At 48.4% G+C, this 22,003-nt stretch overlaps 8 protein-coding genes across 8 annotated transcripts; 5 read left to right on the top strand and 3 right to left on the bottom strand.

Moving 5' to 3' along the window:
- Positions 1 to 6,627: 6,627 nt before the first annotated feature.
- On the top strand, positions 6,628 to 7,591 carry N7466_001479 (uncharacterized protein; the record flags this gene model as incomplete). The annotated part of the gene is made up of 2 exons (XM_057160877.1): positions 6,628 to 6,697; positions 6,828 to 7,591. 2 exons carry the CDS (start codon positions 6,628 to 6,630, stop codon positions 7,589 to 7,591), a joined length of 834 nt encoding a protein of 277 aa, XP_057024162.1.
- Positions 7,592 to 8,050: 459 nt separating this feature from the next.
- Positions 8,051 to 9,169, top strand: N7466_001478 (uncharacterized protein; the record flags this gene model as incomplete). The annotated part of the gene is made up of 3 exons (XM_057160876.1): positions 8,051 to 8,602; positions 8,673 to 9,008; positions 9,053 to 9,169. The coding sequence occupies 3 exons, from the start codon at positions 8,051 to 8,053 to the stop codon at positions 9,167 to 9,169; spliced, it is 1,005 nt and encodes a 334-aa protein (XP_057024161.1).
- A 327-nt stretch (positions 9,170 to 9,496) lies between these two features.
- N7466_001477 (uncharacterized protein) lies at positions 9,497 to 10,012 on the bottom strand (the record flags this gene model as incomplete). The annotated part of the gene is made up of 1 exon (XM_057160875.1): positions 9,497 to 10,012. The coding sequence occupies one exon, from the start codon at positions 10,010 to 10,012 to the stop codon at positions 9,497 to 9,499; it is 516 nt and encodes a 171-aa protein (XP_057024160.1).
- Positions 10,013 to 10,892: 880 nt separating this feature from the next.
- Positions 10,893 to 11,531, top strand: N7466_001476 (uncharacterized protein; the record flags this gene model as incomplete). Its single annotated transcript, XM_057160874.1, has 1 exon — positions 10,893 to 11,531. The coding sequence occupies one exon, from the start codon at positions 10,893 to 10,895 to the stop codon at positions 11,529 to 11,531; it is 639 nt and encodes a 212-aa protein (XP_057024159.1).
- A 524-nt stretch (positions 11,532 to 12,055) lies between these two features.
- N7466_001475 (uncharacterized protein) lies at positions 12,056 to 13,665 on the top strand (the record flags this gene model as incomplete). The annotated part of the gene is made up of 3 exons (XM_057160873.1): positions 12,056 to 12,281; positions 12,375 to 13,270; positions 13,318 to 13,665. The coding sequence occupies 3 exons, from the start codon at positions 12,056 to 12,058 to the stop codon at positions 13,663 to 13,665; spliced, it is 1,470 nt and encodes a 489-aa protein (XP_057024158.1).
- A 1,107-nt stretch (positions 13,666 to 14,772) lies between these two features.
- Positions 14,773 to 15,411, bottom strand: N7466_001474 (uncharacterized protein; the record flags this gene model as incomplete). Its single annotated transcript, XM_057160872.1, has 2 exons — positions 14,773 to 15,059; positions 15,330 to 15,411. 2 exons carry the CDS (start codon positions 15,409 to 15,411, stop codon positions 14,773 to 14,775), a joined length of 369 nt encoding a protein of 122 aa, XP_057024157.1.
- Positions 15,412 to 17,189: 1,778 nt separating this feature from the next.
- N7466_001473 (ankyrin repeat domain-containing protein) lies at positions 17,190 to 17,867 on the bottom strand (the record flags this gene model as incomplete). The annotated part of the gene is made up of 1 exon (XM_057160871.1): positions 17,190 to 17,867. The coding sequence occupies one exon, from the start codon at positions 17,865 to 17,867 to the stop codon at positions 17,190 to 17,192; it is 678 nt and encodes a 225-aa protein (XP_057024156.1).
- An 865-nt stretch (positions 17,868 to 18,732) lies between these two features.
- Positions 18,733 to 19,233, top strand: N7466_001472 (ankyrin repeat domain-containing protein; the record flags this gene model as incomplete). Its single annotated transcript, XM_057160870.1, has 1 exon — positions 18,733 to 19,233. The coding sequence occupies one exon, from the start codon at positions 18,733 to 18,735 to the stop codon at positions 19,231 to 19,233; it is 501 nt and encodes a 166-aa protein (XP_057024155.1).
- Between the last annotated feature and the right edge of the window lie 2,770 nt (positions 19,234 to 22,003).

Below are 22,003 nucleotides of genomic sequence, written 5' to 3'. Positions count from 1 at the left end.
CGTGCCTGTTGAACTTGCCTGTTGAGCGTGCCTGTTGACCTTGCCTGTTGACCTTGCCTGTTGACCTTGCCTGTTGACCTTGCCTGTTGACCTTGCCTGTTGACCTTGCCTGTTGACCTTGCCTGTTGACCTTGCCTGTTGACCTTGCCTGTTGACCTTGCCTGTTGACCTTGCATGTTGAATTTCTACATGGCGACATTGTCCGTTTACTCGAATGTTGACATTCTACATGATTACTATGTCTGTTCAGCTTAGACCTCACTCAAAAATTCAAAAGCCCATAATTCCAATTCTTCTTACATTCATGGCTCTACATAATCTGACGAAGCCAAAGTTCCAACAGAATTTTCAATGTTACGAGAGAAATCCACATCAATTGCTTACTCAGACCTTCCTGACAAACCTTATAAAAGCTGCCCGAATTTTACTTTTGACAAATTCACTGTTCTAACATTTCTCTGGCACAAAGATGGTTGGAATGAGAAAGCCTGCCCGCCCCAAACAACATGAGGACTTTCGGCGTCGATTGGAGCGCGCTTTATCGCTGTCACCTTCCGATTCGGACAGTGCAGAAGGTTCTTCACTATCGGCCGAAGGTGATACTACAGAGGTTGAATCTCTCGAGGAGAACGACTTCTCCAGTCTCCAACGTGGGACGAACCTGGTGGGTAGGATCCCGCAAGATACCACTGAAGACTGGATACAGAGAGAAGATATTGGAGGAGGGCAGGAAATTGGAGGAGAATCTGAAACCCCAGACAATCGTACCATGATCGCCTTCCAGTGTATCTCCGAGTAAGTGTCTGACTCTGCCGTGGAATCAATTTTAACCCCGCTGCTAATTATACGTCTATCAGACTAGACACCCGAGTGAAGTAAGTCGGATACCCTGCTGAGAAACGCCACCGCTGATACCATTTTAGGTCGATCCAGAGCTCGCTGAGCACTCTTGCAGATAAGACTGGAACCATTTGCAGTGATCTGGACGACATTGTCCAACAAATGGTAGCTGTGGAGGCAGCAATAGAGAACATAAATTTGGAAACCCAGAGCACTACGGAAGAGGATAATTGACTGGGTGAACAGGTCGTTGCCAATGAGCTTTCGGATCATGATGTGATTGACTTTTTGTTACCAAAGTAATGCTACATGATTCACGTGACCATTCAATTTCCACTACCTGCCCCAGCATCCAGCTGCATAGCCAGCCTGAGTAGATTATAAATTAGATTCGCTAAGCATGAAGAAATCTGGAGTAAAAACCGAAAACCGCCACCGGTCTGAAATCATATCTGACTTGGCTAATACGCGCACGGACCAATTTCCACGTGCCGTTTAAGCTTCAATGTGCCGGTGGGTCATTGCATTTCGACCCACTTACTTAAATTGCCGACTCGGAGAGTGACAAATTGGAAAGGGAGATTTGGAACCCTGCGCGGCCGGCCTGGCAAATGATTGTCCAGAACATTGACAAAAAATCTTCGACGTTACATTCAGGGCTCTGGGCAAATAATTCCAAATCATATGACCCGTGGCAAGCCTTTCATTTGGCTTTGCTAAAATTGGCTGGGTAGTCCACCATCTGGTATATCAGTAGCCAAAGCTTGCCGTGATTGGATAAAGCACCCGCGCGGGGTGGAATATGGACGGCGATCATGATCCACCGAGCGGACGGACCCAGGTGACGGGCTACCCCGCTTGGCGGTGAACAGTACTGCTTCTTAACACTCATCTATTCTATGTACTTTTTGGAAAGCTCTCCATTCAAGACAAGGTATGAATTCGTCTAATATTTAAACTTGATCGTATGCAGCTGTAGGCCGAAGACGGCGATGCGACCACGAGGTACTTGTGTGCGTCATGATTACTGACATCAAAATACAAATCCACTAAACTGGATTGGACCCACAAGAACCCGAAGATCATGACGCTTCACACAAACGAATCAAATACATTGTTTGCCCCAGGTTGTTGCAGATTGCTCAGCGGGGGATTACCCGATGCAGAGAACCCGGGAAGGGCATTGTGTCCCAATTTTCCTGGCGGGCCGTACTGCTCCGTCCAATTTCCGTGGATCACTCCGGAGCCGGGTAGATAGGATGCTAGTCTGCGGTTCTGGAGGGCGTCGATCGCGTTCCAGTATCGCGTGGTCGCGGAGACTAGTTTGCCATGTGTTTGATGCAATACCAGCTGAATTTCGTTCCATGGGACGTTATCCTGTGTCGAAGCATTCGGCGATTCCACCTGCTGCTGAAGTTGACGAATCTCGTTGTGAAGTCTTTCATTGTCAGCCAGAGCGGCTTCTTCTCGCGCAATAGCCTGTTGCAATTTCGAACTCGCTTCAGCTTCTGCGACTTGCATTCTCTGCAACAGCTGAGACTCGCAGGCCTTTTGATCGTTTTTCTCCGCAAGGGCCCAATTGAAGCTCCCGACCAATTTTGTCCATCTCATCAAGGCACTTGGCATGAATAGCTCTGAACTCCTTCTTCCGATCACTCTTTGACACGATATGCCCCTAAATAGTATGATCAGCTGGTGCGCATGGTATCGGCAGTACTGAGCATAGTAAAGGGTAATTCAAGAATTTAGGAATCGAAAATAGACCACCATCAACATACTGGGACTTTGGACGGCTGCGCCACTGAGTGCAGAGAATAGGAATCTGCACCAGACTGAGAGACCCCCGACTGAGTAGGGCTGGGAGAATTGACTCGGGACTTCGCACGCGTCACTCTCGACCTGCTTGTGATGTCTGGCTTCTTTGGGGTGGAGTTAGATTGCTTTGCCATGCTATCTTTTGACAAGCGAGTTTTAGCTGAAGGATGAAAAGCAGAGGATTCATTCTGGCAAAAGGTTCGGAAGGCATAGACTTTAATACTAGGGGGTCCGTTGGGAGATGACCTGCAACGAAGCACAAAAATATGTTACTCTGCCAAGGAACCCTATTGGTACCAATTTTCCGAGTTGGAAGTCACGAATGTGCATTCACACCGACAACCCAGAATCTGTAAGCGTGCTAGAAAATACCCACATGCCTCATGAAACTGGACATGATGCATTTTTTGATGTTCTGATATGGGTTCGCAGAAAAATCGCTGCTGCGTATGTCAACTTGGGATCTCAAAATGATCCCCAAAGGCAGTTTTGATACACACATGAAGGGATGACTTTCTGCGGCATACATACAGAGAGCCGTTGATTACCAAGCACCCGTTTAGTGCATATGTTTCTTTTTTGAGTATGGCTTATACCAGATAATCCACGTGGGTGAGATTGAAATCCAGGTCATTACCCCTTTTCTTGGTACGTACAGTACATGGCTTGAAGCCTAATATTTGTATGGCTCAAGAATACTGAGTGCGGCTAATCACATGGTAACACGACGGGGAAGTTTGGTTCTGAATGCCATTCGCCGTGGGACTTATCATGGTTCATCCATTGCAAAAATTTGCAACGCTCCTATCACACCCTGGCGCAAGACGCCAATCAGAAATAACCTAGTAAGACGTGACTCATGATCCGATCGAGACAGATATCGGTGGGACCTTGAGACTAGGAACACTGACTCACGGACCCGTGTCCCGTGTCGAAGAAATGACCAACCAAGGACCTCTGCATTGACATTCAATTCACTAATTACGATCCGATCGACTACCAGATGTGTAACTGAGTGTCTCTTCACAATTCATGCTTATTTAGATTGCTCTTCTGACACAAACGGCTCATGTGACTCGTGTTTTGGGAGCACAGAGCACAACGCTACTAATGTTGCTCCCAAATTGATGCCTTGAAGGTGATTCGCGATCCACTCTTTAACGGATGACTCCACATAGGGAAGATCCTCTCCACTTTTCCGTCACCAGGGTAACCGTCCTTTCGATCCAGTCGATGGAAAGATCTAGAAGCTATCTTTCCTGCATCGAACCTTCTTCCAGCCCCCTAGTTGCCCACTTGGTGGTTCATCATCTTGGCCTGAATTTATTACGGTCTAGAACCACAGCTCACTTAGGGTCGTTCATGTTGGGCAGGATGAAATGGGCTTACATGAATAGTTCGGGGACAATTCAAACTCTGATTCGCTTCCGACGTCAGGGTCTGCGTCGTAAGCCAGACATATGTGCCATACCCAGACTTATTCTAAATCCCGCAGGTGTGTCTTGTACGGGATACGGTTCTGCCTGCGCCTGTGAGTTTTCCAGCACCAGTAAATTGCTTTTGGATAGACGGTTGAAAGGGCACGAGTATATTACAGGACAGCTCTTCACGAATGTTTATTCCTATCGGGAAGCTTGAATTCGAACATACTAAGCCACAAAGGCTTTTTTTGGTGTCAATTTCAGATCAGCCATCCATGGACAATCGCGTCCTCCTCGCCTGAGGCTGTGCTGGCGACCGGTCGTTTCCATGGTCTGACGAGAGTATCATCCAACTTCTCAGACAGCCCCACTCAAAGTCTATGGAAGCTGAGAATCTTACTTTTCTTTCTCTAAAGTTTCATCGGGATCCGGACTTCCAGACGCACGAGAAAATGCCATTGTCTGGCTAACCTGGTAGAAAGACAAAAGGGATCGAGGCTAATTACGCCTTGTGTTCGTCCCAGCTTCTACGTTATCAATGAGTCTGCGACCCGGCCATCCATTGACCCAATAAGATCTGAAAGTTCGTCAGATCATTCCAAGCAGCCCCCAGCTACTATGCCGTGATCTCATTGCAAGAAAGTCACATGTTTGCCGCAGTAGGCTTTAAAATTTGTCTACTCACCACGTCCACCTCATAAGTTTCATATTCTTTTACGTTTGCGACAAGTCTTTGGTCACCATGGATACAATCATTACCAGCCTACCATCGGACGTCGGGGCTATTCTGATGAAGAACGTCTCAATTATTCAGGTCGTATCCATGTTTGCGATCGGCGCATACAATGCCTTCGAAACGGCAATTGTCACCTTTCATACATTCAAGCGCTACAGCGGCCTCTATTTCTGGAGCATGCAGGTCGCGTCTTGGGGCATTCTTGTGCATGCACTGCCTGCCATGGCTCGTTTTGTCTCTCAGGCATCTAATCTTTCTACGTCAATCCCTTTCATCATCGGGTGGTACGCCATGGTTACCGGTCAGGCCGTCGTACTCTATTCACGTCTGAACCTCGTTGTCTCCAACATGGAAAAGGTGCGATGGGTCTTGTGGATGATCATCGGGAACTTTTTCATTCTTCATGTCCCCATGACCGTCCTGTTCTTTGGCCTGAACCAAGGGGACGCACGCTTCGCTCGACCCGCCGCGATATACGATCGCATACAGGTCACCGGCTTCTGCGTGCAAGATTCCATCATCTGCGGCATTTACATCTACGAAGCAGTCCGAGCTCTCAAGCCGATGATCGAGATCCGAGGTCGCAATGGTCGGAATGCCATCATCCATCTGCTCTGGATCAATATTATTGTCGTGTTGTTGAATATCCTGCTCCTTCTCACGGAGTACAAACTGCATTACATTCAAGTGAGCTTCAAGACTGTTGTGTACAGCATCAAGCTGAAGTTGGAGTTCTCTGTGTTCAATCGACTACGGTCATTGACGAGCACGCAGCCCAGTCTATCTCAGCATGAGTCCGAAGAGCGGTGCAGATCAAGCAAGACGAGCCTCATGGACAAGATGTTCCCAAGGGTATCTGTGATACCGGACAGAAGTGTGAGATCCGAGGCATCCCAAAGAGAAACTCCGCGAGAGGCATGCGCGACATCGAATGAGAATAGCGTTTGCTCTGGAATCACCTCATTCACAGGAGTCTCTGCCAATACCACAACTACTTCCCCTGCGGGCTCATCAGGCAGCCTGCCCATGCTGGAACTGAGTCTGTCTGAATTCTCACCCAGATTGGAGGTATGAATCTTTGGCAAGGAATGAGCAATAGTTTTTTTGCGAGTTCACTGCCTGTGAGAGAGCGAGTTGGTGATACAGTACCATGCAAGATGTGAATTATCCAGTATGGCTAGGAGCCAACGCGAGCTCTTCTGTAGAAAGGACTTTGGTGTATGTTTTTAAGATGTTACAATTGGTGCAACATGCATGAGTTCGATAAAAAATATTCTAATAGCTATATTAAGCGGAGAAATCATGCTATTGCGATCCATTACGACCATAAAAGAACAAGAATGAGAACAAAAATATGCAGGTTAGAAGAAAATCCACCACCTACCTATGCAGAGTACGTCTCCTCGGCGGAATTCTCAATGTGATGAGAGGCCTTGATGAGAGAAGGGCTTTCTGTTATGTACGCGAGCCGACTGGAATGTAATCAATGAATTCACTCTTGAGTTTGAGTAACCACAGTATACGAGCACATGAAGCAATACATGGGGCTTTCAAAAGGTTGAGAGTGGCCTGGCAGACCATCGAGAAGAATCTCCATAGCCTTACTACAGATTTTGAGCGATTCTACCGCCAGTAGTACAGTATCCATCTACGCAACGCGACAACTCTCATCAGACATCACTACGGCTTTCCGATCGTTCCGTTTGGTCGCCATTCGATTCCACAGCAGATGCAATCGTTTAGAGAACGTCGGTGAAATTATGTTGCTTCGTTTTGAGATTGAGCTGCCAGGTCGATAGTTGCATTGGAGATGCAATGGCTAACTGCCAGTTCCTCACTCAACTGTTGACCGTGTCAAGTATTTCAACAATCTTTGGACTTGAGAGTACGCTTCCAGACGTCGTGAATTTCTGCAGAACGTGCGATGGTGAGAATCCTTCTGCCACTGTTGACGCCTAGGTGCAAGGGTCATTGTCTGTCCTTTTGCGATTTGGTTTCAACTATATATGATGCAGTTCTGCTGGAAAAGAAGATTCTTGCACTTCGTCACACCAGCAAGAACAGGACCCGACATGGAAAATATCACCCCTCCAATGCCGGGCATTGCGCCATCATCTCTCTCATCAGTCTCTTGGGGTTATTCTACTTCTCTGTTCTTTTTGCGCAGGTCCTCCTATTTCATCGCTTTATGCTCGGCAATCAAACTCTCCAAGCACTCTCTGTCATCGCCTTTTGCGCCAGCGTCATCTTATGGTGCTCGTTGATCTTGCTTGATCAAGTCCTGTCCATCTTTCAAAACGGCCAACGCACGGTGTGTCGAAGATCGGAATTTGAGCTTGGAACTGTATTAGCTGTGATTTGGACGAGCACTCTTCCAACAGTCCTTCATCTTTTTGAGACACAGCCTTCCATTCAACTGGGATATGCAGCCATCCTCACCATTGCATTTTTTGTCACTGTTGCGGAGCTCCTCACGTTCGACTCGAATATATCGGTAGTTCGGATCCGATTCCCATACCACTGCGTCTCGCTCGGTTTGCTGTGCTTGGCTCCAGCGCTTCAGGCTTTAGCCGAGAATCGACCAGCATTTCCATCTCTGGCAACCGAATTCATCCACATGGTCATGAAGAACTGTCTTGGGGCTGCAATCTATCTGGTCAGTCCGTTGGAACGACTCAGCTTTATGCCTCGATTGCAGCCCAGTCTTTATGTGATGCACCTGTGTCTTGTCTACAGCCTAGTCAGTTACTCGAGGGCTCTCATGCAGCTCATTTCTTGATCTTCGGGAATACGCGGGTAGTGATTGTGCATTCAAAAAGAGAGAGGAGGTGCTTGAGATTCGTTTCATGTGAGCAGGTATGCGCGAAGAAAAAAGACATTTTGTGAAGTACATTTTGAACTAGGGATGGGCTTTCCTGAAATGAAAATGGATTCAAGATTTTGTGCTAGGAATGACGAAGTTGATGCATTCAAATCTAGAGGTCTCACTTGTGAGCCTGAATCGCGGTCGGCGATTTTGTGCTCTCGTGTGCTTTTCTGATCTAAGTTGGAAAAGCAGTCAAGTTGGGCAACCTCATCTTCCAACAACTTGAGGAGCCAACGCAGTAAAGCATGTCAAATGTGTAAAGGACTCCATATCGGCAATCAAGTATAAATATCTTCCCCTATTTCTCTCAGAGGCTGTTTCTTTGTCTTCGCAGAATATCGCAATCTGACGAATACAACGCCGGCCCTGATCATGGCAGTCAGACAACTCAAAGAGCACATGATATTTGACTTTGACACCATCAAAGCTCAATCCCAACCGCCACTCACATATCCTCGCTCCGTCGCTTGCAAGAATGAGAAATCCAGCAGCGCTGAACCAAAAAGACCTGTTCACCACCACAGCCAGAAAACCGTGACAGGCCCCATAAAGAGCCTTTGTCTGCCACGTTTGCACAGTCTCGACGATATTAGGTCAGTTCTGATTGTTCGACACGAGTCCCCGTGGGACACGTATCAGCAAGCCATCTCATACGACATCGCCGGTGAGGTGGTGATTGCCTCTCGTCGCACCCGCCCATCTCGTGTGGTGGCCATTAGGAAATACAACAGGCAGGACGCTCGAAGCCTGATCGATAGATTCGGGCGTCTGGAACACGTCAATATCCTTCTGTTCTATGAATGTTACATTGATGGAGATTTAGCGTTCTTTCTAGTCGCCGACCTACCGCTGACTCTCGGGGATGTCGTTGCTTGCTCGGATTTGTATCCCACCGAGGCGGAATTGGGATCGATCATGTGCCAGGTGTGTTCTTCATGATCGTACCAAGAAATTGTGCTGACCTTTCAGATCCTCGAGGGTATGTGCTACCTAGCTGCCTTTCGCCTTGTTCATCAGTCTTTGGTCTGTTCCAACATACTACTTGGGCTTGACGGGATCATCAAAATTGGTCAGTCAAGACCCTTCCCGCGAAGAATCTAGCTTACGAGTCGCAGCTGGTCCGGAACATTGCGTGGATTGTGTAACAAGGCAGTCCGAAGCCGCATGTATCGCCGCCATACCGTCAATTACAATGCAGCTCATGCAAAAGTACGATAAAGAAGATGGGGCTATCGGTGTCGACGAGCTCGAACGCTGGCCAATTGCGTCCGCCGCAGTAAACTTTTTGTCCGCCTCTGGAGCGGCAGCATCGATGGCAGTTTTGAAAATGGTGAGTCGTTCTGCCCAAGCTCCGAACTTGCTAATGCCTGTCAGCATCCGTTGATCACAGCCAGGCGCCGCTCGGCTGCTGATCTCGTGTTACTTGCACGAGCTGCCTTACTTATGAGTCGAGTAAATTGCACATACCACCGTGGAAAGAACTCTTTTTAGTACAATCTGCGGGTCAAATCACATGAAATTACTTCCAAGAATTTCGCACTCCTATATTCGCTGTCTATCGTACATTCTGAATATCAAGCTCAATGCAAAGCAGAGGATTGGAAAAATACTTGTCAAAAACGCGCCCTTTTTCCAGGTATTCAATAAGATTCACATGGTGAATTTAAATTTTGTATTTTCCAATGTCTCTCCAAATGCGTTCCAAAGATTAGCCATCTTGATTCAAGTCCAACGGGGTTTTGGTCGTAAGAAATAGCCCGGCTTCAAAAGCATTTTGAAGTGTAAGATTCATGGTCGCTTCGTTGACTGCGCTTGCTCTTAATGACCGCAGAAGTCGCATATGATAAACCGGAAAAAGGACACGGTGATCACGAGAGAACCAAACGAAGCTTGCCCTACAGCCCCGTAATATATGATTCCGTAGTAAGGCAAGTGGTCGTGTCTGTCCAACAGCTCAAACCAAGATTGAGACCCATGGACGCAGCCCGCGATATATCCACCCACGGAGAGGCTAATAAGCCCTACCATAACCTGAAGGTATTCGAAGTAAAACCGATATTTGCAGTCCTGATGCAGCCACCTCGGGTGGATCGCAAGGACCGTACCGAAGATGGAGAGCGATGCTGAGACCAGGGCAACAATAACTGAGACAACAATAATTCTCTCCATCAGAATTTTAAATGCAAGGTCCAGTAGGGCATGATTGGTGTTGATGAGATCTGATTCTGCATTGTCCCGTAGGATAATTGCGAAGTGAGATATGGCCGAGTTGAGGCTCGCAAGGGCCAGCCACACGATTGCGGGGACCAGAATGGTAAGGCGGGTACGAATCATGGTGAATCTAGTATGAGAAGTCATATCGAGGACGTAATACGACTGGTAGTTGAGGGTAGCGCAGGTCTTCGGTATTGGAGCGAAATAATGTAGGAACGAAAAGTGACAGAACAGCCCCCAGGCGAAGTCTCACTTTAAGTAATCCTTCCTGAACCTGGTTCAGTCTGGCATTGAGCCGAGTAAATGGTCCTCAAATGATCTGCGGTCGTAGTGGCGGTGCGTACGAATGTTTCATTTCGAGTTGATTGGCTTACATACCAGTGAGAACACAGAGGGTCTGATTCAGTGAGCAGCTCCCAGGGTCATTACACTTGCTCCCAGGACCTTTTCTCATCCTTGTCGCCACTGGAGAAATTTAATTATTCTTGGAGTATTTCACTCCTAGTCATCTCAACACTCAACGATGTACCCACATGGTGAGCCATCGATGATTACATATCACCATGAGTGTCTCCGTGGTACATCCAAAGGTATAGGCACAAGTGCAGCATGTACTTTCATCCTTCACGCCAGCCTTTCATCTCGTCGCGTCCATGATGCCGTTGTGTGAGTCCCAGTCACGTTTCAGTCAGAAACAAATACTCGAGTAAGGCACCTTCTTCCTCCCCTCTGCAAAAGTCCTGGCGGTGCTGATCTTAAATCCCTGAAATCTAGTACCTTGTCATCCCAGATTCCCTCCATTCCAAAATCGCCCTTTATCTACTCAAAGACTGAAGAGCTTGTCTGGACGTGGGAACAGCTGAAGGTTTGCGGAAAGAGTATCAATGACATGCTGCAATGTGCTACCTTACCCAGCCACGCTGTGGTCAACAAGGCAGACAAAGAATGTGTCTTCATTTCAGTGGAATTCAGCGTGACAACAGTCCTTCCACTAGCCAAAATGTCCAGTCTGCAATCCTCGCACTATCACTTGGGCATCACTTGCGCGACGAATGGGAAAGATAGAAAACTCCTCATTCTCGGTGTTCCAGGAAAGCAAAAGATGTCAAGAGTCAGAGAAAAGGCGCTCCATCTTTGGAGGTCCATCTGTGAGACTCCTCCTCTGGCTCCATACAGCTGGTCCACGGAGTATTGGGTGTCGGATTCTGTCGTTATTGATGCCAGATCAATCGAGGGCACAGATTTGATGGACGAAGCAATACGGACAGGACGAAGCGCCGCCAAGGCATACGTCTGCATTGGCCTTCCAGCAATCACCTCCGGCCCCCTGTTCAATACCCTGGTGTCCACATGCAACGTGAAGGCAGCCTGCTTCAATCTTGCCATAGGGTATATCTGGATGGCTGCTGCTGTTGACCCAACGAGGCTTGAAGTTGAAGGTGAAGACGGTTCTGGATTTTTTAGCAATTTCTTTCTCTCGATGATCAATGATGAGACTCAAGGGTCAAGGTTGGTGGAGGCAAAGCTTCAGTTCTGGCTCGAAGGCAGTTCTCGGATGAGGGCTTCTGTTCTTGTCGAGCTATTGGAGATGAGAGACATCCGCATCACGTCAACTCACAGGCCCACCGCCCGCTCATGATGATGCCAGCCCGAAAGATCCAGCTATTTCAACTTTTGCGAAGACTCACTTCAAAGGATGGACCTTGTAGCTAGGAGTGTCTTGCCGTGGCCGAGGTTCGCCGACCAAGGTTTGCTTTGAGGTGCGTTGACTATTTCTAAATTTTTCTCATGTCATAGAAGATTGCCTTCTGCCATAGCATGCTTTTGCAGGCTTCGTTGATGCCTTAATCTGACACAAGTTTTCCAGCCACTACGCTGAACCAACTAGATCACCGAACTTTGCGGCTTATTGAAGACCGAGTGTCAATTATCAGATAAAAAGAGCTTCAACAACAAATATCATTCTCGTTTTTGTTGATCCACGATGTGCGCAATTGGGCATTGTTGATCCAGACATGCCTCGCGGTGCTCAATTGCGAAGTTCACCACTCTACTCACCATTTGGTTCCACGATGACCCAAGTGCCTTATAAATAGTGGAATTCCCACTTGGAAGAATAAATGATTTAACCGTTCGCGCTACTTCAAATCAAGTCGTCTTCTCATGGATCGAGAGAGCTGTATCAACGATGAAGCAAGCAAACAACTTCATAGCGAGCTGCAACAAGGCTCGGATAGTCCCTGCGTCGCAGATCAGCAGTCGCAGCAGACCGTTTCCTTCGGAATCTCCCCGTCTTACGTGAAAGACTGGGATACTACCGACGCCTTCCGCGAGCTATACCAAAACTGGTACGTGTCGAACTACCCGGTGGGAAATTTGCTGACACCGAGTAGGAAAGATGCCATTCTGGAAAGATTCCAGCTCGACCGACGAGACTTCAAGCTACACTTCGAAGACGGCTAAGATCACTTCTCCATCATAGGTTCTTCGGCCTCAGGCGATCACGCCGATCCCCAAGCTCGAGGATTAATCCAATACGAGAAAAAGACCGGCCGAGTCATCCTCACCAATGCATCCACGCAACTGCCCGTTGAGTCTCTCATCATGGGACACACGACCAAAGCTGGAGACCAGAGGCTGAGTGGCTCGCATGGAGAGGGCCTCAAACTGGCTGCCTTGGTCATGAATCGACACCAATACAAGATGAGCATCGCCGCAAGCCACTGCAATTGGAATTTCGGGTTGCATGGGCCGCAGCTGTCCCTTCGCTGCGTCATCACGACTGCCTGCAAGCCGATTCTCATCGAACAGAGAGACACAGTGGACGATATGGCTGACTTGCACTCTCGCATCGAACGAGATGTCGCAGTGGTCATTGGGGCCGGTCGCGGCCATCAAAGTCGACCGGTGTCACCCAAGACCTTCCTGCGATGGCTTCGGGTCACTCTCGACATCCACCAACTGACCTCACCCTCATCTATGATTCCGACGCCCCAGGGAGATTTACTTCTAGATGCGAAGTTTTCTGGCAAGCTATTCCTGCATGGAGTACGACTCTCCATGCCTACCGTGGGCGGCAAGGTCTTCAAGTTTGGCTACAACTTCGCCTTCGGAAAATTTAGCCGGGACCGACAGCGAATGATCAGTTGCTTCGAGTTAGCTGACTTGGTGCGGCGAATATGGGAGCATGCACTATCTCTGCATGAGGGGCTTCTCCTCCCCTCCTATATCGACCTTCTCCGCAACTATGCGCACCTTGGCGATGTTGACAAAGCGGAGATACTTCTGGAGCCATCAACCAAGACCCGCATTTGGGAGCACCTCGTGCATGCTTCAAGGGATAAGCTTTTCTTTTACAGTGCAGAAACAAATTCGCAGGTCAGTACAATTCAATTCGAGGGGTGTCACATACTAATTCGAGACAGACCGTGGACGCGATCCGAAAATGCACCGGCAGAAAGCCGACCACACTTCCGAAGAGTTTCTGGCAGCTCCTTCGCTCCGCGTCACCAATCCGGACGATCGAGGAGGAGCAACAGCAACTTTGCAAGAATGCGAAGCTCCGTGCCTTGCCCGGTAACGCCTTTGCGAAGACAATCGATCGGGCTTTCAGGGCCTGCTTGGCACTCTTGAATGTCCCAAGCAAAATGAAAGTCGTATATGTCGACGACTTGGCCGGGAGGCTCGATGTCCTCTACCACGCTGCCGAGTGTGAGACACCGCCCGAGCGACTCACTCTGTTTGTCAACGCGTCCTCAATCCGCATTATGTAACGGTCTGCTTATCAAGGCGTTGACACAGTCACCACCCACAGATTGTTTTCAGAGCTGGTCATTGTTTTTCAGAGCTGGTCATTGTTTTTCGAAGCTGGCCATGTTTAGAAAGCCGGTCAACTGTCTACGCACGCTCAGTCAATTGTTTACGAATGACCATTCAACTGTTTATCAGAGCAGGCTCACCTGTTTAGAAAGCCGTCAACTTTTAAGAATGCCGGTTGACTGTTTACGCACGCTCAATCAACTGTTTACAAATGCTCATTCAACTGTAGATGAAAACAGCCTCAACTGTTTACCAGAGCAGGGTCAACTGTTTACGCACGCTCAGTCAACTGTTTACAAATGCTCATTCAACTTGTTACGAGTAGTCATTACTGTTTACCAGAGCACGCTCAACTGTTTACCAACACTGGGTCAACTGTTTATAAAATCAAGCTCAACTGTTCATCAGAGCAGGATCAACTGTTTAGAAAGCCGGTCAACTGTTTATCAGAGCAGGCTCAACTATTTACGCATGCTCATTCAACTGTTTATGAAAACGTGCTCCATTGTTTATCAAAGCAGGCTCCAATATTCACCACTGGGTCAACCGTTTACGCAGGCTCATTCAACGGTTCAAGACGCTCAGTCAACTATCGTGATTACACACTGGTTGCCACCGGACTATGGATCACCGCATCTACCCGTCACCACCAAAGCCAACCTCAACAGTCAACATGGGTTTCCTGACCTTTGAAACAGACATGAACAATGCTTTCTTGCCCAAGTGTGATGGCCTTTGATCTAGCGACCAGCCTGGACGTGTGTGTATACATCCTCTAGGTGTGTAGACATCTCGTGAGACCAGATTCTGGATATGATACTACAATGCACGGCGAATTCGGTAACAGCAAAATGCTGGGTTTATCCATTCTCTATATAACGCTATCTTGGAGTGAAAATAGGCTCTGAATGCGCTCTCCTGGCCTTACTGCCAGTCTCTTCGCCTATGGCCCGAGCCTACAAAAGTGAACTATCGATGTTGGAGCAGGTCTTGGCTTCTTCAACTGCAGAGCGAAAGTTGAATACTGGTCCCTAGCACCACGTAGAGGTGCCTGCAATTCGCTAGAGTTCCTTGGTGTCGCAGCTTCCCCCTGCGGAGAACTTGGTGATGCAGCGGTCTCCTGCAGAGAACTTGTTATCGCAGCGGTCTCCTGCGAGGAACAGTTGATAACGCAGAGCCCGTCCTGCGGGGAACAGTTGATAACGCAGAGCCCGTCCTGCGGGGAACAGTTGGTATCGCAGAGCCCGTCCTGCGGGGAACAGTTGATGTCGCAGAGCCCGTCCTGCGGGGATCAGTTGATGTCGCAGAGCCCGTCCTGCGGGGAACAGTTGGTATCGCAGAGCCCGTCCTGCGAAGCATGTTTGGTGACGCAGAGCTTGTACTGCGGACCCGTGGCCACGAAAACCCTCAAGCCTGCAGACAAGAGATGGAAACAATGACACACGGGAGTGTGAGGAGGAAAGTCCTGATTTTTTTTTTGGGCCGGAAATCTCGCGCCTTTTATGTCAAGTCGCCTACGTCTCTTCACAGAAACCCCCTGTGCAAATTCATACGAATGGCCACTGATTTGGGAGGGCATTGGAAAAGTGACTTGAAAATCTTTGGTCAGAAGACGTACGTTCCATAGATCCGTGGTTGGCCTCATGTTGCCAGGGGGACCAGCTCTTGGTTCCGCCAAACCGATCATCCAGACTCTCCATTTCTTGCGGTGGGTTACATTGGCGACTGGGTACCAGAATTGATGAAGTGGAATCCATGGGTATGATTGCTATGGCAATGAAATTGCGTTGCGCTGCAAGTTGCGACAGATGTATTACACTACAGCATTCAAAGAGAGCTGAACGCATTCGACATGCACATCAATTATGAGTACTACTGCAATCATTGTCGTGCATTGATGTAAAAAGCTTCCGCAACGCGCCTTATTCTTGTTCACATCCGTCTGAGAACCCAATGGGTACTGTAATATCAAGCAAGATGCTTGAAAAGAGTGGACCTTGGGACCAGGGTTGAATGAGAGCGGGCGCCGCTCCGCAAGAACGATCTGTGTGCGACATGCTTGCTGCGATGCGTCGCAAAAGAGCGTCAAGATTCTTGATGGCAATGATTTGGCCAGCTGACTTGATGAGAGAAGACCTTAGAAATTTCAGGCATCCCCCCTAGGCAGGAGCAGTGCGGGTATCTAGCGTTGCGTATGCTTCTCAAGCTAAAATAGGTAGCGGAAGCAAACACCTTCGGGGCTATGGGGATAATCTTTGCGACCGACTGTGAGCTGGCAATACGGAATTATCAGATGATGGCTATGTCGAGGGGGAAGGAGCGGGCGAACGCATTAATGATACTCATCCGGATCCAAACATTGTAAGGAGATCTGACGTCTCAGTCGGTTCTTAATCGATACTCTCCCACGTATTACTGTGTAGCACTGCTCTCTGTCGCTCACTACATGCTGCCTCATATTAACTCACGGTTTTCATGGTATCTTGGTCATTGCCCAATTGGTCTCCGGTGTGGAACGGAGCCGTTCTTGGACCAGCTGGTTTCGATCGACGCAACCCACGTGCCAAATAAGGTTTAAGGTGCCGGCCGATCATTTCGATCTCGCCGTCCCACTCTCCACCCCTCATCTAAGTTATGCACCCTACTCAGGACGATTGCCTTGGCCATCGGCAAATTCTCGATCATGAGGTCAATCAATGATTACGAACATAGTAAAATACTCTCTTGCTCATCTCTCTGCAATCGACGCGCGTGGCAGGGTAAAACCTGAGGTTCACGAGTATCTTTGCAAGACTTCCGATTGGCTGGCTCGGCCACTCAATCTTTCTGACCGACCAGGCTACGGGCCCTACTCTACCTGTTTTGAGCAATCTTGATTGGCTGGTCTACTGAGGAATCAAGGGGCCTGGCTTGTTGCGGAGAGCCTATTGTGACTCAAAAGCATCCCACCGTGCCTGGCAAATCAGCTGCCAGCCTGTACCCTAGAAAGGCGTGGATCACTTTCTAGAATTCCCATGTGGCGCAAGACCCACTGTCGATGTAACATCCTGGACCACGAGCCACGGAACTTCATCCTTGACCGGACTTACAAGTTAGCTCTAGAACCTTGTCTCTCTCTAAAATTGATATTAATTGCGAGCTCGTGTACATATGCTGCTCATAACGAGTTCTCTGAATGCGCATAGATTAGACACCTGGTAGTTGGGAATAAAGTTACATATCAAGAACAATCTTCCGGTGGCTAATGCGTAATGGCCTGCCTGACCTAAAGCTCTATCTCATAATTGCCCTTCGCATATCCTTGGAGTAGGTATGTAACCTATACCGTAGCTGGCTGGCTTGAGTGGATCGAATTTTGACGGTCGGGAATTGGCTTCTGGCTCCTACCGGGGCCAGTGAAGTGGTCCCATCGCTGCCCCGTGTTTGGGATCCGATCGAAAAAAGCCGAGTGACTGGATCAGTTCGGTATTGAAAGTCTTCACGGCATGTGAAAGGACAGATGGATCCCTTGATCTCGCTGATTTACCCTGACTTTGGATCGCGAGAGCAGACAATTGTGAATCTTGACGTTGTTGGGCTGATCGCAGGCATGGAGCTTCGCAGCCAACATGAGGGGCGACTCCCCTAGAAGATCGGGACAATCGACATCAACCAGCTCCTCTCTCGCAAGGCTCGCAACGGCGCGAAGGTCTCCGTAGATCACAGCCAGATGCAGGATTGTTTGGCCGCGGGGATCCTTCCTATTGATCTTGGCCCGAGAATCTCGCAATAGCATTTCCAAAATTTCACGCTGTCGGTATTCTAGAGCCACCAGGAGGGGTTGCTGGACTTTCGGATCTTCGCTGTAGAACTCAACATCTCCCCGGCGGAGCAGCTGCTGGACGATCGAGACACTGCCTTGTGTGATGGCCATCGACAGAGCAGTCTGACCATAATAATTGCTTAAAGACGGACGAAGATCATCACACTCCAACAGGAGATCGACAGCCTTGTGATCCTTCGCTTGGACGGCAAGCATTAAGGGCGTGTGTCTTCCATGAATATTGTTGATATCCGCAGTGCACCTGCAGAGGTACTTTTGGAGCGAGTCAGGTTTTAGGAATCGTTGCCTTTCTTGACGCAGTGCCGGGCCATGGTAGGATGAAGCGGGTGGCATGGCAGTAAGGTTGGACGAATTGTATGAAAATGAGCCTTGAGCATATAATGCATTCATCCGATGAACGTAATATGGAGACCTGGGGGTTGGTCTATATATGCTTGCAAGACCATCAGCCAGATTAGTAGAGAATAGTTCATGGATTCATACCCAGGTGACTGCATTCTTGAGTAAGTATGCCGCATTGGCAAGTGCAGACCGTGAACGTTGCTTTCAAGCATTCGTTTTGGGTACAGCATGCGTGAAATTCCATTGATACTACTTGACAAGATGATGATGATGATCAAATCAGGTAGCTAAGATCGTGGCATGTCTTGGGTCAAAAAAGGTAAGATCGTTGGAAAAGGCATCAATCTGCTCCCAGGATCCATCTCTGCGCTCCGGGTACCATTTACAACATAATCTGGGATGTAAGGCTAGGATCTCAGAAGCCAGGTGCTATATTCCGCGAGCCATCCCATGGCAAGAAGAATGGTGAGAAGAAAGATGAGATGAATGCAAGGCCTGCAGTTAAAATACTGGCCCTCCATCTTCTTGGAAAGCATCCTCAAAAAAAGGTTCGATGGCGTTGATTTTTCCCTGGTGAGAACTAGCCTCAAGATGTGACTTCTCTGGTGCGTACTCATTCAACTAACTGGCACTGGAATGATCTTGCGAATATGAGTTATAGTAGCGGAGAGGAAATATGATGAGCAGTGTAAAGAAGTTAGATGATAGAATAGTTACCACAAGACCTAGTCGCACGACATATAAAAGACCATAGATGCACCATCCAATCGACTTTAATCAAACATTAGTCTGATCATCGTCTCAAGCTCTAAAACTCTCCACACGCGAAATCGCGTCCGATTTTTTCACGATCACAATGGCAGTACCCCGAGGATCCAAGAAAGCCATTGACGAAGAATTTGAACGTCTTATGGCAATTCAAGAAATTGAACTCGATCCTGAAGCCCTAATATTTCTTGAAAAGGCCTCGGCCTCTCTGGGATCCAAGAATATACTGTCTCTTAGAGGGCCTATGGACAGATCGCTGCTTCACTACGCGGCCATGGGTGATTGCGTCGAGCTTATGCGATATCTGCTGCTCAATCATGCAGCAGTGGACGAGCGAGACCGGAACAAGCGAACTCCTCTCTCGTGGGCTGCAGAGTCTGCTTCATTAAATGCCACGAAGCTGCTGTTGCTCAATGGCGCAAAAGTCAACTCGCTTGATGACATGTACACGCCTCCATTGACCTGGCTGGTATACGCAGGGCCACCCAGTGATCAGCATGCGCCTACAAAGGCTTTCTTGATCAGCAAGGGAGCAAGAGACAAGGGCGCTAAGCGACGATGGTTTTTGAAAAAATTGCACCTGCTCTAATGCAATGAAAGGCATTCTACTCCCGAGTAGGAGGTGACGTGAGCGATAGGTATGGAGGCTTGACCCTGTAACTTGTCCGATGAACTGCATGTGAGATTGATGCATGCCAAAGATAATTTTTGGCTTTGAATTCAATTCACGGCAAAGAATTTAACGGCATGGCATGTCTTTTTCTTTATCAATCACATTCAAGTTCGGCATCGCACTCAATTTGGAAATGTGGGGAAGATCTAGGAGATGACCTCGAAGCTATAATTTCTTCCTCTTCAACGTCAGCCAATGTCAATAGTGTTTAATGATCAGTCAAGTCCATCTTGACTAGCTTAGTCTGAAGCAATGCTGTACTGTATCAGGACCACTTGATCGTATCCGTTTCACGCAGCCCTATAGGATGTAGCTGCACCTGAAGAGGTGTCACTGACTCTTCATGCAACGTATCTTCCTATCTTCCCACATTTGACCATGGGCCACATCATCACTGGTTCACTTTACCCCTTCAGGCTGAGTTTCAACACGGGAATAAAAATTCCCGGGTTTTCAACAGTAGGCCTCTATATCATAGCGTTGCTGAGCAAGGTTGTGGAGTTCGCTCAAGAGGCCCTCATTTGATGATTCAGGGCGATACGGAAGTAGATGAACATGCCTCTCAAAGCTTTTGATCAGTTACAATATGTACCTAGTAGAGATGGACACTAAAAATCTCATTAATGCATGCGTCGGCACATGTAAGCCTCTTCAGAATATTGAAACAAACTCTGACATTATCTATGACCATCGGATCTGTGCATGACCTAGTCATCTGGGTGGTATTGGGGTCGTCTGTGAAACGAAGATGTCCCTTTAGCCAGGCTGCAAACCCCATCTTCAAACTTAATATGCGATATCTTCACTTGCCGAAGGACAATGTGAAGATGAAAAGTGAAGGTACATTCATAAGTTTGATGGACACAATACTGCCTAGTTACTGACGACGATGGTGGACAGTCACGGCAATCCTCTCAGGTAAGCTGAGCTAGCCAGCATCTATTCAGCACTCTGGCACCCTCGAGTCCCTACCGGACGATGTAAAATCTCGCGTAATGTTTTGTGATATTCAGGAGTACCGCTAGACAGTGAGTCACAACGATCCCTTCTTTCCGCTGGATCAGCGCGAGATAGCACTATCACCTCCTGCGTAACGGTTGTGGGCCGGGGATTCATGCTCAAGAAATCCAAATTACTTGATGAACAGCGATCTTGCATTCGGTCAAGTGGAAACACCAGAGGATCGGACTGCATTGCTGCGCGAAGATGATAGAGCAGCGTGAATTCCAGTTTCAACTTGATACTGTATATCACAGTTTGCAAACTGACTTGAAAGAAATGCAGCTTGTACTCCGTTAGGTGAACCAGGATGTTGAGGGCAAAGACGAGACCGCTGACGCAGAGCAGATGAAGGGTGGCATGACGGCTTCCACGACCGCAAGTTCCGGCAATACTCATGAGATTGTGCGTCACCTCATAGAAGTAGATGCAACAGATGACGCTTTCTTGTAAACAGAAGCCGATCAATTGGATTCGATTGTAGGTTGCAGCAGGTTGAGTGAAGCGTGCGTCACCGCCAATGTGACTGAAGAAGAGAATAGTCATGGGGACATGTAGGATGCAAACATTTGCAACAATCATCCAGAGCACCCATCGCACCTTGCTGGTGTCGAGTACCACCAGGCGCAAGCGCGAGTAGAGTACAACTGCTTGGCCAGTGACCATAGCGTACCACCCAATGATGAAGAGAATGATCATCGGCAGTCTGGTGTTTGAGATGCGGAGCAAATAATGGCAGGAAGAGCATGTACAAGGGTGCCCCACGATGCGGCTTGCATGCTCCAAAAGTATAGAGCGCGGTGTTTTCGGACAACATCGAACGTGATGAACACCGTTTCCAAGGCATTGTATGCGGCGATTGAGAGCACAGATATGACCATGATGATTGAGATATTTTCTTTGAGGACGACCCCTACCTTTGAGGACGCATTGGCCATGAAGTTATCCATGGTCTGGTCGGTCTCCACCGGGGCATAATATAATGGAGCTATAGAATGAAGTGGCGATGCCCTGGGTTCATAAGTCAATCAAGAAGCCAGGACAAGAAGGCATTTGTAGAGCGTCCTAGCTGAGTAATGGGCGGGCTTTAAAGAAATTGGCGCCGGGATGAGGACCAACAGCTCCAGGATATGGCTCGAGAGCCCTAGGAGCAAACTAGCTCCCAGATCCAGTGGCTGCATTCCCAGTTTCGCTTCAGTCATCCGCAGGATCACTGTTTAAGATCCCAGGGCCGATTCCCTCGTATTCCTCTTGGCCAAAACTTTGCACGTGAGACCAGAGTGCCCGCCCCAGGAACACTACACGTAGATCCCCGTTAGGGAAAGCCTGGTCCCAGGATCGTTTGTGCGCGTTTTAGGAGTGCTGCAGCTCCCAGAACCGTTGAAGATGATCCTGAAGCCGACCGTGCTGAAGATAGGACTGGTCTTCAGGGGCTTAGGACCAAAAGTTTGCCGTCGCACACACCATATGACCGCAGGAATCACTTCCAAGGTTATCCACCCTCATCACTCGGGTGACGCCTTTTTTTTCACAATCATTTGTAAAGCGAGCGATGGGCCATGCGGAGACTGTGCATTTGATTGAGGGGATCTTTTTTACATCCGCGGTGAGCGATGGTGAAAGTAGTCTCGCCGCAAGCAGCATTTGGAGCGATCTTTTGAGATGATGGCGTGTAGTCTTCGGCTTT

Source organism: Penicillium verhagenii (genome assembly GCF_028828195.1).
Source record: "Penicillium verhagenii strain IBT 33310 chromosome Unknown utg000003l_segment0_segment0, whole genome shotgun sequence".
NCBI lineage: Eukaryota > Fungi > Ascomycota > Eurotiomycetes > Eurotiales > Aspergillaceae > Penicillium > Penicillium verhagenii.
Note: the sequence above shows the minus strand (reverse complement) of the source record. Positions and strands in the feature narration are given on the sequence as shown.